The sequence below is a fragment of the Chaetodon trifascialis genome, chromosome 1 (genome assembly GCF_039877785.1).
Source record: "Chaetodon trifascialis isolate fChaTrf1 chromosome 1, fChaTrf1.hap1, whole genome shotgun sequence".
Classification (NCBI taxonomy): Eukaryota; Metazoa; Chordata; class Actinopteri; order Chaetodontiformes; family Chaetodontidae; genus Chaetodon; species Chaetodon trifascialis.
Genome location: NC_092056.1, coordinates 26,900,006 through 26,915,138, shown reverse-complemented (window position 1 = coordinate 26,915,138; position 15,133 = coordinate 26,900,006). Strand labels below are relative to the sequence as shown.

General features: G+C 40.7%; 1 protein-coding gene across 1 annotated transcript in view; it reads left to right on the top strand.

Annotated features, from left to right (window-relative positions):
• Window positions 1–15,133, top strand: part of itfg1 (integrin alpha FG-GAP repeat containing 1) — a 149,705-nt gene that overhangs the window by 36,156 nt on the left and 98,416 nt on the right. The window contains exon 8 of the mRNA XM_070969101.1: window positions 3,338–3,419. Within this exon, the coding sequence (XP_070825202.1) occupies window positions 3,338–3,419 (82 nt within the window). The remainder of the gene's footprint in view (window positions 1–3,337; window positions 3,420–15,133) is intronic.

The window sequence follows — 15,133 nt, the reverse complement described above, 5'->3', positions numbered from 1 at the left end:
AGAATGAATACAGTATACTGTTTGTTTTGTGTACAATGAAAAAAAGACCTAAAAATAACACAAACACAAAATCTTAATTGAAATGCCTTTAAGTTTAATTATTTTTAAAACAAAAAGTGCAGGGGCCTTCTAGCAACAGTTCTTAAAACTCACTCAAATGATGAATGAATGATTAAATAAATAAATAAAAAAAAATAATAAATAAATAAATACATTAGCCCCCCCTGGATTTTTGAAACATCAACAAACTGAACTGAACTGAACTGCTCTGAAATTTGGGTCTGAGTTAGTACTCTCAATTCAGTAGCAGGAGACATGCCAGCACTACAGTTTTCATATCTTCGAGCTCGGAAAAGCGTTTCATTACACACGTGAGTTGTAGACGCGACGGTAAATTTATTGATTGAAAATAAAACACACTGAGAATAATCTCCTCAACGTGTGCTCTCTGCCTGACTCATATCCCTGGACTTTACGAGTGACAGGCAAAAAGACCCTCATTTCACACCAGTAGTTACGTTGCTGCACCATAGTGTAGTGAGAGCACCCTTACAAAAAAGAAGTTTATTTAAGTATACTATTAGTATACTTCTTTTAACCTAAAAATAAAGAGAGGATACTTTCAGTTTACTTTTGATGTGCTTATCAGAGATATACTTAACAAAGTTATAGTTATAAAGTTAAAGTATACAGGAAAGTATATTTGGCTTATTGTACTTGAACTTTTGATGGAGATATACTTAGGAAAAGTATACTAATTTGGATTGCAGTTGTGCTTATTCTTTTGATAGTAGCCTATTAAAATATTTTTCCCATACATACTGGCTTCTTTGAAGTACACTGCAGTATGTTTTACATACTATCTCATGAACTTACATATTCCACAAGTACATTTGCAGTAACAAGTCAGCTTCGGGGTGGAATAGCTTAGAGTAAATAGTACATGGGTGGAACTGAACTTCATCTTTTATGCAGTGTTATTAAACCACACAGAAACAGAGAAACGTTTGTCTGATTTTATTTGAGAAAAACATTGACATTTCTTCCAAGGTCTCAGTATTGTGACAGACTTGATACATACTGACTGCTATTATGAGCCATTACATATTAAGTATACCTAAATTGTAATCTAGTAGTATATTTTAAAGTGTGAAATAATATAGAAATAGTAAACTTTAAAGTATGCTTGCAGTATAAAAACTATTAAACTAGTAGCTTACTGAAATTTGACCAAGTTTAGATTTGAAGTGTACTTTAAAGTGTCCTTTCATAGACTGAGTGGTGTGGTGGAGTGTCCCTATAGCTCAGTCGGTAAGGTATGCAGCCCACGTACTGAGGGCGCAGGTTCGACTCCCACCTGATGCTCCTTTGCTGCATGTTGTCCCCTCTAACTGTGCTCTTTCCTGTCATTTCTTCAGCTGTCCCACAATAAAGGCCAAATCAAACACCCCCCCCCCCCCAAAAAAAAAAAATCAGCTGGAAGTAGTTAAGTAGTAAACTAGCAGTATACTTATAGTATACTTTTATAAACTAAGAATATACCTGTAAGTTTACTTGTACTATACTTGCAGTACAAAATAAAACTTAAAATTAAACTAATTGTATACTCAAAGTTTACTTCTCTCAAACTTAAAGTATACTTTTTATAAACTAAAAATGGGCCAATTTAGTCCCAAGACGTATTGAAAAAGTACACTTAGAAGTATACTACTAGTACATTGATATTAGTATACTTGTTGCATAAAGTATACTTGTAAAAAATCTGCTTTACTTAAGTATACTTAATAAAATGAACTTAAAGTATACTTCTTTTTGGTGAGGGCACGAGCGCTGAGGGAGAGGCGATTGTATACAAACAAGGACACATTAGTGTGTAGAACTGTTAAACTTATAGGCTAGAATCACCTCCGGTGTTGTTTATTGATAAACCAGGAGCCGTCCCATGGGCTGAGACACGTTAGGAGATTTATTATTCCCACAAAGTAACGGTAACCGAAAGGGCCTATATTATTACTGTGCGTCTGACCACAGGTATAAAGCGGTTGCGGCAGTTATAACGTAGCAGTGGGTCATCATGAAATACGCCTTGTTGAAGTTGTGAACAATTTCATCTCCACAGCCAAACAGCGGAATTCAGCTCCCTTACACTTGCTATAATCTACCTACCAGTATGTCGTTATGTTAAGTACGTCTTTTTTTTTTCTTTTTTTTTTTTTGTGCGTGACACTATTTATCTTGCAAAGTTGTATGCTTGATGTGATTAGACAAGTAGGTCGGTGAAATTTCAACTCTGGGCTTGCATGTTATCACTGAAATTAATCATAAGGTTGTGGTATTTTTAAAACTTCATCATAGAGGGTTTTTATTGCAACTTCGACTGACTCTGTCGCCTTATCTCCGCTGGATAACTGCAGCAGTTGTGTGCTTCTAGTTGTCCGTGGCACTGCATGTAGAGGCTTCAGTGTCGATTGGCTGTCACTGACTCACTCGTGCCATGTAGCCAATCAGTGAGGGCTGTGGGCGGGACATTGTTACACAGCCAAGAGTGGTGACTTCGGGCGGAGAGCTGCATCAGAGCCAAAGGAGCGCGTTTTAAAATACATGAATTAATTTTATCGGTCATTGGTGGAAAAAACGGCCGATGCCCATTATCGAAAAAAATACAGAATATCGGCTGATATTATCGGCCAGGCCGATAATTGTTCGATCCCTAAAATAAATGACACTGATGATCATTTTACCGCAGTAGACTCTCCACTAATCTAAAGGTGTCAGCCATCTGCATGTTAAACAGTACCAAATGAACTGGATTTGAAATTATGCTTTCCATTTTCAGGGGGTTACATGAGCATTTTCAAGCTGTGTGACAAACAGAATCTCAGATGTTGTCATTTATTATAAATGATTTGACTACTGAGTGTTGGGGGTTATTTGGCACCAGCATCTGCTAGAAAATATATGCATATATGCTGCATACATCTGCAAAATATGTACTTCTCATGCTTCTGCAGCAACACAGATAAACCAAAACCATCCTTTGTGACTGCTTTTCTGTGATCCATTAAAGGGCCTGTGGCCATGACGTTGATTGTGTACCTGTTCTCCATCTTACATCTATACAATGCATGTATTGTAAGCCATTGTAGACTTGTTCTTGAAGAAAATAGCAGCCTCCAGTTGCAGTATGGATGGGCATTTATTAAACTGCATTATCCTCTCTCTCTCTCTCTCTGTCTCTCTCTCTCTCTCTCTCGCTCTCTCTCTCTCTCGCTCTCTCTCTCTGTCTCTCTCTCTCTCTCTCTCTCTCTCGCTCTCTCTCTCTCTCTCTCTCTCTCAGGATGGAAACTTCACCAGAACTGAAATCATGCCAGCGAAACCACCAGTCAAGACTGTGGGACAGTCCTCCTTTGTTGACTTTGGTGAGCATGACAGAGATTTGGCATTTGCTGTCATTTTTGACAAACCTAGTGTGTTTGTGTGTGATTGTGACAGAGTAACAGACAGATCCCTTTTAAACCTAGCACTGGCATGCACCGTGGGGATTTGGAGTGTAATTTGACAGACTCGAAATGTAAAAAAATCAAAAACACAGAAAATCAGTGTGTAAACACACTCAAGATGCTTAGAAAACCTCTGAAAGTAGTCTGAGTTGTACTGGGCAGTAGTATATGGAAAAGTGGTTTTCCTCTATGTGTGGCAGATCCATTCCTCTCCTAAGTCCTTTTAGCTCCCTCTGCATTTGAAGCTGTGTAGCTTCAAAGGCTTCCAAATAGGACTGTCTGGTCTTTTCGCTTTGGCATTTTCACTACAGCTCCCTCATCACATAACTTTCTTTCTCTACACACACACACACACACACACACACACACACACACACACACACACACACACACACACACACACACACACACCACAAATGCTCACCCCTTAGCAGACAGGCTAATCTCCCGCGTGCACACACAGTTGCAGACACACACTCCCAGAACAGAACAGAACACACTCTGATACACACACTCAATCCTACATAGAGCCAGATTTTTCTGAACAGCTTATCCCCTTAAACAATCTTGGCCAGTAGTATTCATTGTTCAGCTTAGCTTTACATTTATCCGTAGCAAATCTCAGCTGGCTCTCTAATCTCCAGGCTGCAGCCTGTGCACCACAAAGTGGCCCCTGGTACTGCTACCACCTCAGCCAGGCGCGTGGCAGAATTGTGGTGGCCTCTTATGCTTGTTTGTGAATTTTGATTAACAGCACAACAGTTGAATAAAATGACAAAAATCTGGATGTAAAGCTGAATGAATAATAATCCTCCCTCTCTGTGCCTCTGCTGCAAGATGGCCCTGAACAATGCACAGTACCTCCAGTTGCTGCATTGTAGCTGGTCAGGTGCCAGAAGCTGAAGACTGCTTGTACTGAACAGCCCCATGAGTATAAAATGTGAATAAATGAGCACATGCTTCTCAGTTGGCTGTTCTAGGAAAATAAAGAGAATAAATAGCCTAAAGCCACATGTAAGTTATTCTTAGCATTGAATTAAAACCATGTTACTTTTAATGATCAAAAGTGATTGGATAATAGCACATTGAATTCCCCTACAGCAAAAGTCAGCAAAATGAGGTAATATATGCAGTGACACAACAATGAGTGACACAACAATATCTGTCTTATGTATGGAAACATAAGCTGACATCAGATTGATCATACCAGACCAAATACAGGCTCGGTTATAATGAAGTGACACAATAAAATTCATCTGCACGTCTTCCAAATATATGTGGCTGGAAAAGATTGGTGAAGAGATGCTTGTAAGGCTAGTTGGTGGATTGCTGCAGCTGACAAACTAACACAGCCACAATAGCTCTAATTTAGCAAGGAAGCTCAAGACAGGCACTTACACCATCAGCTCTTGTCTCGTTACTGTATGCACACCAAGCCTTTGATGTGAGCAGTTCATAGACAGAGAAGGGGTCCAAAAAATAAAAAAGGTGACGCAGGTATAAAGCTGCAATAGCTTCTTATGTCTTGAACACTGCAGGTTGTTCCCTCAAAGGTCAGCACCAGCTATTAGTAGTTTCTTTAGTTTCTAATACATAACTAAACAACTGTGTGGAGTAATGCATTACTGATTACACTACTTTTGCGTTACTTTCACCAAAATAGCCGCTGAAGCACAGCTGGCGCTATATATCACAGTTATGCAGCTGTCTGCAGCAGCTTTGTGGGGCCTCGCACCTCAGCTGCATCTCATGAGTCTGAAACCATGAAGTGTTTATTTACAGTCCCAATAAAAAGCACTGAATAAATATATTTATCTATGTTTTGCGATCTAGGAGGAGCAGAGCATGCTGTTCTCTGGACAGAGACAGATACACACTCCACTTTTGCACCAAACTATAGCGACATCATGTAGTAGCTAGAGTTGTTAAGTCTGCTGTCTTATATTCCAAAATGCAAATATTACTTTGGAATAGTTGTGTTTGTATAGTCGTGTTTGTAATGTCTCTGCTCCGGTCATAGTAGTTTTATTGCTAGTGCTGCATAGTTTTAAACATTAGTGAGGTGGCTGTTACATTTCTAGATTCCAGTTATATTTAATGAGAATGTTTTTGTGTTTTATTATTAATGTGCTGACATTGTTGACAGCTGCTAAATGCTTAATAGCTGGCAGTAAGACTTTATACGACATAGTAATTGTAATAATACCAAAGTCTGATTAATAAGGTCTTACATTACTTTGCTGACAGCTTTTGTTAATGCATTACCCCCAACACTGCTCAGGGCTGTCAGGACCATTTGCTGTTGGTCAGTAGCGAGAATTTGTGAGTAAGAGATAACCAAAGTGAAGTCCACTGAGCAAATGCAACAGTTTCCTTGAAATTATTGTATTTGATGCAAAATCTCACCCTTTGAAATGCTGATGTTACCCCTGAGTGGATTCAGCAAGGGTGCATATTTTTTTCTTTTGAATTCAACTTGTCATTCATTAGAGAAAGATTGTCTGACTTTTTATTTCCAAAATTCCAGCCTTTGCTAACCTTCAAGATTTTTATTGGCTTGACTTTCTGCTGCGTCGAATGCCATTTTTCTACATTTGAAGCTTCTATTGAGGTTTTTGAATGATGCTTTGAGTGTCATATTTTCTGACCTCGTCACCCCCCAAAATATTGAAACTCTTCAAACAAAAGCCCCAGTTTGAATAAAGTGATTCATTTTCTTAAACTTCTTAGAGTCTTGAAATGCTTCTAAACTGATGTCTTTCTACTGTCATCAAGTCTGTATGGATGGTTTTTTCAAAATAGACTAAAGTAATTTGCTATTGTAGTGTTAAAGCCAGAGGAGATTTGTTATTGTGGTTATATAAATGTCAGTTATGGTGCTATAAGACTGCAGCTTGACTGCCCGTTAATAGTGTTCTAATTCTGCCAAATGTTATATTAGTAATAATATTAGTCTAGCCTGATCATTATCTGAAGCTGTGCAGAGATGCCAGGTTTAAACAGAATGAATAGACATGCATTAAATGTCAGCGTTATTAATGAAGTTTCAAGGCTTCAAACTGTTTGGTGCAGTCCTGCTTTCTCTATTTTATGCAAAGCAATAATCTGTGGTGTTTTTGCATTGTGCTTCTTCGAGTTCACTTATACATTCAGCCTCATATTGTATGCTGTCTTGCAGTCACGATCCTTGAGAGAGGGAAGCTAGATTGTCGAAAAAATATGCACATTTTCAAACAGTGTTCCAGTAATTTAAGAGAAGCAACACAGGACTGCTTAATGTCTGGAGGGAAACAGTGCAATGTGTCTGTAGTATCGATTCTGGACAACCAAACCCAAGTGGAATATGCATCATTTCATGTGAACCGAAGGAATTTTTCCAGGGAAGAATAGACCGTCAATGCTAAAGCAATTGGCAAAACACAACCACAGACATTTATCTGTATGAATAGTATTCATGTTATTATGTCTTCAAAAAGTGATAGAAATCAGATGTAATCTCTTCTTGTCTGGTATTTGCTTTTCTTTCCATACAACATTAAGACCTTTGTTTCCGTTTCGCCTGTGTGACCTCATCACTCATTTTGAGCTGTGTGCCGTCGTTAGCTGTGTAATGTTCGATGCATTCTTAATTAACTTTTGGACTGGTGTGGCTGTCGCGCACAGGAGCACACAGACGCACACAAATGTGCACACTGAGCTTCATACTGATAAACACATCCTTATTGGAAAGATTAATCTGTTAATCTCATTGCAGCTGGGGGTGTCCATCAAATATTTAGTGAACAAACTTCCCCTTCCCAAATTTGCAATATAGTATGAGCCAGAGGGGAAATGACCTATATGCTACGGGTCTGTGTGTGTGTGTGTGTGTGTGTGTGTGTGTGTGTGTGTGTGTGTGTGTGTGTGTGTGTGTGTGTGTGTGTGTGTGTGTGTGTGTGTGTGTGTCATGACGGAATCTGTCTCACACTGTGTTTGTGTAATTTGCTGGCGAGTGTGTGCGTGTGTATGTAATTCATCATCTCTGGGGCAGCAACCTTTTTTTGTTTAAATCTCAAGCTTATCTCAAGAACTTTTTCATTTCTTTAATCTTTTTTCACTCCTCCTACGGCTCGGAAATGTCACTTCAAGACGTTTCCCTCGTTAGCCGGGGATTGAAGCCTTTGAGGGTCACGCTTCTAATAACCTGCCAAGTTCAGGGAGAGAGATGCCTCGCAGGATGTAACGTCTCTCTCATTTTTTTTTGGTCCCGTTTTGTCTCTGCTCCGTCCCTCCTCGGCTGTCGCTGTCTATCTTTGTTTCTCTTGATCTACTGTATATCTGCTATCTATGGCTTACTCGCTTTCCACGCTGCTTCTCCCTCTGTTCTTCATCTAAACAGCTTTTGGTGTCATCGTTATTTCATTGTTGGAGGAGGACTCTGTCATGACCCACTATCACCCCCTCTATTGTTTTCATCCCTCTCTTTTTCTGGTATGTTGAGGATTCATAAAAGTGTCACTATTCACTTCGTTTAAGGGATTATTGGTGTTTTGCAATATATAGAACAATGATATCAACATCATTTCAAGAAATTGTATTTTGTGATGAGCAACAGTAAATAGATGAACAGCTGAAGCCAGATAACATCAGACACACTTTATCAAATAATGCTAGACTTAGATTAGAAACACATTCATCACTTTAACTACAGTACATATCATAGTCTTTTTCTGTATCTCTATGTCTCAGAGTCAAAAAGAGATGATGTGTGCCAACAAGAGCAGAGTTAGTGTTTGTTAGAAGATCAATGGGGCTGAATGGGAGACTCCATATGAGTCAGATGAGAACTGAAAGAAAACCTGCACCCGTATGTAACAACTCCTTAAATATTTTAATGCCACAAGTCCAAAACTGATGCATGTCAGCCTGAAGGAAGCAGTGTTCTTTCCTTTATATCTGCTGTAGTTTTAGGACACATGCCGCTAGAATGAATACAGTCATGATACAATGGCCCATTCTCCTCAGTCCAAATCTGAAATAAGTTAGTTACCACATTAAAAGCTACTTTCTTTAGTTGTACTGGTTGAATGCTGGAATGATGGTCTAATACCAACAGTGAACAATAAGATTTGAAACAAACTTTCATCAGAAGAATTGTTTTCATGATGTAATCCTTGCAAGAGATGCTCACAGGTAGTGATGGAAATGTCAGTCAGCTGCTTCACCACTCTGGTCCTGCAGTAACTCTTTGGTGGATGCTCTGACCTTGGTGATTCCCTGATCTTTCCCGTGGCACCACCATGAAGTTGACATTTTACTGTTGGATGGATTGCTATGACATTTGGTGCTATAGGTTACCTGGTGAGCTCTCTGTACATGTGACAGATTTTTCTGGCCCAAGTCCAGTTAACCAATCAAGTACATGCTTGACATTAAAATGTAGAACCTGCATCTAATGTGATCGATTCACAAGCTGAAATCCACAGCTAAGTTTCAGATGTTCAAGTCCCAGTTGTGGTTACCATGCAGCAAGGTTAGTGCACGTACAGAGTATAGATTTCCTTAGTGTAGAGAATGTAATCCAATACAATTTCACAAAAAACAAACTGAAAATGTATGGTTATGGTCACCTTTCCGACGCTGACCGATGTACTTAGCACTATTCATTGGGTCTCCTTTTCCTGTTTTTCTACCTGTATTTATGCTTCATCCTCCTGTTTCATCAGCCTTTCATTTTTCCGTTATTCTTATTCAGTGTTTCTCTCTGTGTGTGGCCGTCTTATTAGCCCATCTGACTGCTTCTCTCCAGGCTAATTAACAAGCAACACCTCACCTTTCCCAAGAATCCTTGAATGAAAGACCGCAGGGGGCTGAATGGAAGAGAGGAAAGAGAGTGGGGGGGGGGCATGCTTCAGGTGACGTGAAGCGAGATAGAAAAGAGGATAGAAACCCAGAGAAATGTCGAGGTGGATGATCTGGAGAGGGAGAAGGAGGAGAGTATGGCAGGGAGATGGGAAAGAGGAGGGCAGGATGAGAGAGCAGAGCTGCATCCCTGTATGATCTAGAGTGGGAATTATTTCCATCACACATCAAACTGTCAATTGTCACTCTATCCTTTTCTACTTCTACCTTTCCCTGTCTGTCTCCCACTACATTTTCCTCTTCATCTTTATGTCTGCATCGACCATCTCTACTTTTACCCCTCTGTCTGTCTTGTACTCTCAGCAATTTATGATGTGTATGACAACAGCAGCAACAGTAATTAAAAAAGACGTGATTGGAGAATCTGGTGCTCACCGGCGTCCGGCTGCGTGCAGTAAAAGCTTTTGTCTCTCACGTTTGCAGGCTTTTGGATACAGTGCTGCTAGGCTGCAGCTGTGCCCGCTCTCTTGAACAAAATGTCGAGTTAACCTTTATCTCAGAGCTCAGATTTACGATGGTGTTTATTTATATAGATGTCTTATGTATTGAGGAAATGCAGTGACGTTTTAAGGACCTTTATAACACCCCTGTCCAGTGCTTGTCTTTTTCTTCAGCCTGATTGTGATCTAACGTGAGCTTAGTTACGTACCTGTGAGTTGTCCTCCTCCTGGGTCTGTCCACTCCTGTGATAAGGTAATCTGTCGTTGTCTGCTCTCTCAAAAACAAACCGAATCAGAGGTTGTTTGTTTTTTTTTGCAGGAATTTCAGTTGTGCTGAATAAGGAGTGCTGTCCTGCAGGAAGCTGTCACTGCTCAAACTTCCACTTTTTATTTGAAATTCGAACATTCGTTCAAACATGGAAAAAAGAGAAATATTCACACTCTTCCTGACCTGTTCCAGTTCGAAGTTTTCAGTCTGTAAGTGAAACTGACCGTTTGAAGTAGTTTGCCTTGTGGTCCAACAGAGGGCACTCTTAAAATTCACTATGAGCTTAATCTATTGCATGTGATTAAACTAAATTAATAAATAATGATGAGCTCATGACGCTATGTAGGTGTAGTCTGAAATTATTCCAACAGGTGATGTGTGATTTGTTCAACATGACAGCCCTGATGATTACTGGGAGGGGCCAGACTGCCCGCCTGAACATAATCTTAATGTGTCATCTTGCTACTGTGTTATACAAGTGTTTTTGAAGATGCCAGTCCATTGGAATGTCAGTATAACTGTGATTTGTGACAGCAATGAAAGCAGTGCATACTTTGTTCCTCTGTGTATCTTCTGTTCCAAGTCAAATGAGTGGTATTTTGTGCTACCCGCAGTTTTTGTGCTCACTTGAAGAAACCCTTTGGCATCTGGATTTGTTTTGAAAGATTGAAGGATTTTGCCATTTTTCAGTGTTTTTTATTGCATTTTTTATTTTGGCTAATAATAAGGCCATGTTCCTCTCACAGAAAAAATCAAAAGCCACTCCATTTTGCTGATATGAATGGACCAATATCTTATTTCATGAATCCAGACTGAACTGGGCTGGCCTGTGCCATCAGCTTTGGGCTTAGTGCTGTATGTGGGGCAATTTCTAATCTAACATATAGAGATTTGATGTCAAGTGGTGCTTTCACTCAGCTGAATTGAAGACTTTTTTGTACGCTGTAACTGAATTAAACCCTCACAGATCACAGATACAGGACTGATCGTAACACAGAGCACACATGCCCGATGAGATAAACGCTCCGGACACCAAGCAGGAACAATTGTTTTACCGATCATCTGTCTGAGTAGAGTCTACAGGCAGCACACATTGACTAAACTTCAGGTGTGTGTTGCGCATGTATCCATTCATGTGTACGTGCATGTCTGTGGATGCATAAGGGAATCTGTCCACACACTCATGTTTGTGTGCTAGCAGTTCTTTTTCCAGCACTAGACTCTTAATAGATGCACAGCATATGCCAGACAAAACAGGCCCATCTGCCTTATCACTGAGGTAATTGCATTTTTCAAAGTGACAGCGGCCGATGCATAATTCATCATTAGGTAAAGCACAACGAAGTCCCACAGCCAAGTGTGTCAGCGAGCTTCACTGCAGGTAGGATGGAGGGAGGCTGCTCTGCGACCAGCGGCTCCCGACGATATGGAGATTTTGCAGACAGATAGGAATGTGTTTGGAAGTGGTATTTAAAATCGGCAAGGCTGTCATCATGCTCTGTGTGAGTGCGTGCGTGTGTGTGTTTGCATGCAGGTAAGTCAGCATGTTAACAGGACAGCCTGTTTCTCGTTGCTCTCCCCTCAGGCGCTCCTACTCCACTCATCTTATTATATTGTGTTACAGCCAGCCTCTCCTCCTCTCCCGCTTTTCTGTCTGCCTCATTCTTTCCTCCACCACTGCATACTTTTCACACTTTTTTTTTTTTTTACCTTCATTTCTCTTTGTATTTTTGCTTTCTCTCTCACTAGCTGTCTTGTCATGTTTTCAACCAGTGCTTTTTATTCCCACATTCTCCATCACTTTCTCTGTCAGTCTCAGAGAGTGGTGCTCCTGTAAAACAGAGGTACTGGAGTGCTGCTGTGCCAAGTTAAGATCAGAGTCAGGTGTGTAAGCAGTTTCACATAAGAGCATCTGTCTGTGTTTATTTGAAATACATCCCTCTGGACCGTATTAATGAAGTGAAAATACAGCAATTGGAAAAATATAATTTCCTAATCAGGCACCATTTTGTGATATCCCTCACATTCAGAAATAGTCCAATCTGTATGCAAATGACTGAGTCTCCTGGGTTTACAGTTTCCAAGTTCAGATATTAATTTACACATTTTAATATGCAATATGATGCAAATTGCAAAGTACTTCTGACACAAAAGTGTCCTTCATTGAAGGTAAAACCTGCATCTCCTTCTTTCTTATTCCAATATCTGCTGCGCAGTAATTATGCAAAAGTAGTACTCTCAATTATAACGAGCCACCCACAGTGATCTAGACACTAATTAGCAATTTTGAATTAATTTTAAAATGTTATCGTTTTGCACACTTTTATGAAGTGCAGTGTATTGAAAGCCAAATCCTGTCAATATACCTGAGGTTTTCAAACTGTTTGGCACACCTTCCCTGTTGGGGGGTGGGGGGGGATGGGGGGGTTGAAGGGGGCACAGGCAGAACGAGACGTGAGGCGAGGATGCCACATGAGGTGAAGGGGGTCGGTGCATGCCAGCGCTCTAAAAACAACAGGAAGCTTTTGGCATGCTTGTCAGCTGCTGGATCTGCAGCAGTGGCTGTGACACACATTGAGGCAATTAAGGGACTTAAAATCCCCGAGTGCCTGATTTCTGCTATTTTGTCACTATTCCTGCATTCTAGAAGCTGCTTCCTCACCGGCGCTCCACTCAGACTCAAGAATCACATCTCAGATGGGAGACTTGCTAAATTTTGCTTGAACCTTAAGTGAGTGTGATTGATGTGGTGTAACTGGGTACCTAGTTGGAGAGATACGGGAGGGCATGTGCTCTCCATTCAGGCTTGCAAAACACGTGGAGCTCTTGTATTGAAATTACTTTTAAAGGCATAAATAATAACATGTCTGGTGACAGGATTCCAAAGTTGGAGATAATATTGTAAGTGTTGAATAGTTTTCTGTCTTTTGCACCTTTGTGTTTATGACTCAAGGACAACATGTCAGATAACACACATTCTTCCCCCTCTGCTACACCTTTAGCAAACACAATTGCAGAAAGCACACATACGGACAATGGCGCACACACACCTCTGTCAGATCATTGGATGTGTAATGAGACAGTCTTCTGGCAACATACCACCATTTGTGTTTGTGTGCCTATTATGATTTGCTCTGTGTTGGCTTCTATGAATGTCAACATGTCACAGTGCATATCTGCACACTCTCTGTATACTCTCTCGTAGTCTCTTTCGCTCTCTCGCTGTTGTCTGTCCCATTTTCTCTCCATTCCTCGGCCCCGTCCTTCCCAGGCTGCCCCTCTCCTCACCGCCCTCTCCCTGTTTCAACCCACACCTGCAGTTTCCTCCCTCTGCGAGTCTCTCAGCCAATCTCCATCACACCACGCATCAACAGTGGGAGGGAGAGAGGGATGCGGGGGTGAGGGTGGGAGGGAGCGAGGGAGGGAATGATGGTGAATAAAGAGGAGGAGAGATGGATGGAGAAACAAAGGTATTCGGACTGAGAAGGGAGTAATGGAAGGAGGGAGGGAGAGACTGAGAAGTGAGCTGGAAGAGGAGAGGGGAGACGGGTGAAGGAGAGCACAACAGGCATAAAAGAGAGAGATGAATAGATAGATCAAAGAAGGTATTCATGGAGGGAAGGACAGGTGGGACAGAGTGTGTGTGTGTGTGTGTGTGTGTGTGTGTGTGTGTGTGTGTGTGTGTGTGTGTGTGTGTGTGTGTGTGTGTGTGTGTAGCAGAATTGACAGTAAGCACTGGAGACAGAATGGCGAGAGACAACCTCTGTAGGACTAAATTAGCACTCATTCTGTGTCTCTCTGTGTCTGCCTATTTCTTGGATTTTCTGCGTGCAGCACCTCACCATACACGTCTCTGTCTTTATGTACACTGATAAAAAATGTTCAGATGATGCACACATATTCAGTATTTCAGTTTCTTGTCATTTATTTTCAGGTCAGCTGATTAGAAAGCATGCAGCATGTTCTGCACCAGACATTTGCAGCACTCCTGCAGCCTCTCTCTGCATGTGGACTACCTAATGATCCAGCTCGAATTTAGACTGTTTGCAAAATTGTGTTGAAACAATGAAAGCATTGCTCTTCCACTAGCTGGGACAAAAATTTAAGAATGAGTAGTCCACGATGAAGCAAAGGATGTCCTGACTAACACTGAATCCTTTGTTTCTTTTTGTTCGATCTGCCTCATAAATGCCAACATCTTTCAAAGTCCACACTGCCTCTTTGTAACGCAGGGTTTCTGTAGTCACCAAGCAGAGATGATCACATCAAGGTTGTGTCCTCACACTTGAGAAAGTTTCTCCAGAGCCACCATAGACTTTAGTAGTGCTCCTCATGATGAGTTAATGAGGTGTGAAATTGGTGGTGCCCCTTAATTGACAAGTCAGTCGGCATTAAATTAATCAATGACAGTTTTGATAATCAATTAATAATTTGTGTAAGTAGCACTAAACATGTGCTTAGTGATGGCAGCTTTCCAAGCGTGAGTATTTGCTGGCTTTCATTCATTTCATACTATTGCAAATGTCATAGTTATCCATTTTTTGGACAATTGTCAGACAGTGTGAGCAGCTTTAAAACATCGTTTCAACAGGCCAGAGTCTGAACACAGACCTGCTCGCTGTGTGGATATAAAGAGCTCACTCTGAGGTAACAAAAACATGACAGTTCTTATTATCAGGTGGTTATACACTAATAAAAACATACTGAGAAATATTATATTCCATTTCTGCCAATAGATCCTCTAAAACCTACACACCTTTGAATTATGTGAAACACTGCCTTGACAATGGCTGAAGTTAATAAGGAGCGGGCTACCTTTGAAAGATACTTCCTCATTTCATATCCCACCATGAACAGTTTCTCTCTTTCCGTTTTTCTCTGTCCACACTGCAAAAGGAACCTTTTGTCTTTGCACTGATTTAAAGGGAATCGGAAGAAGTGTTGCGTTTTAAAAGCAGCACAAACAGACTCTCTGCTTTGTCTTCTCCGCCCTGCCACATATATTTGTTTACTTGTTTCTGAAT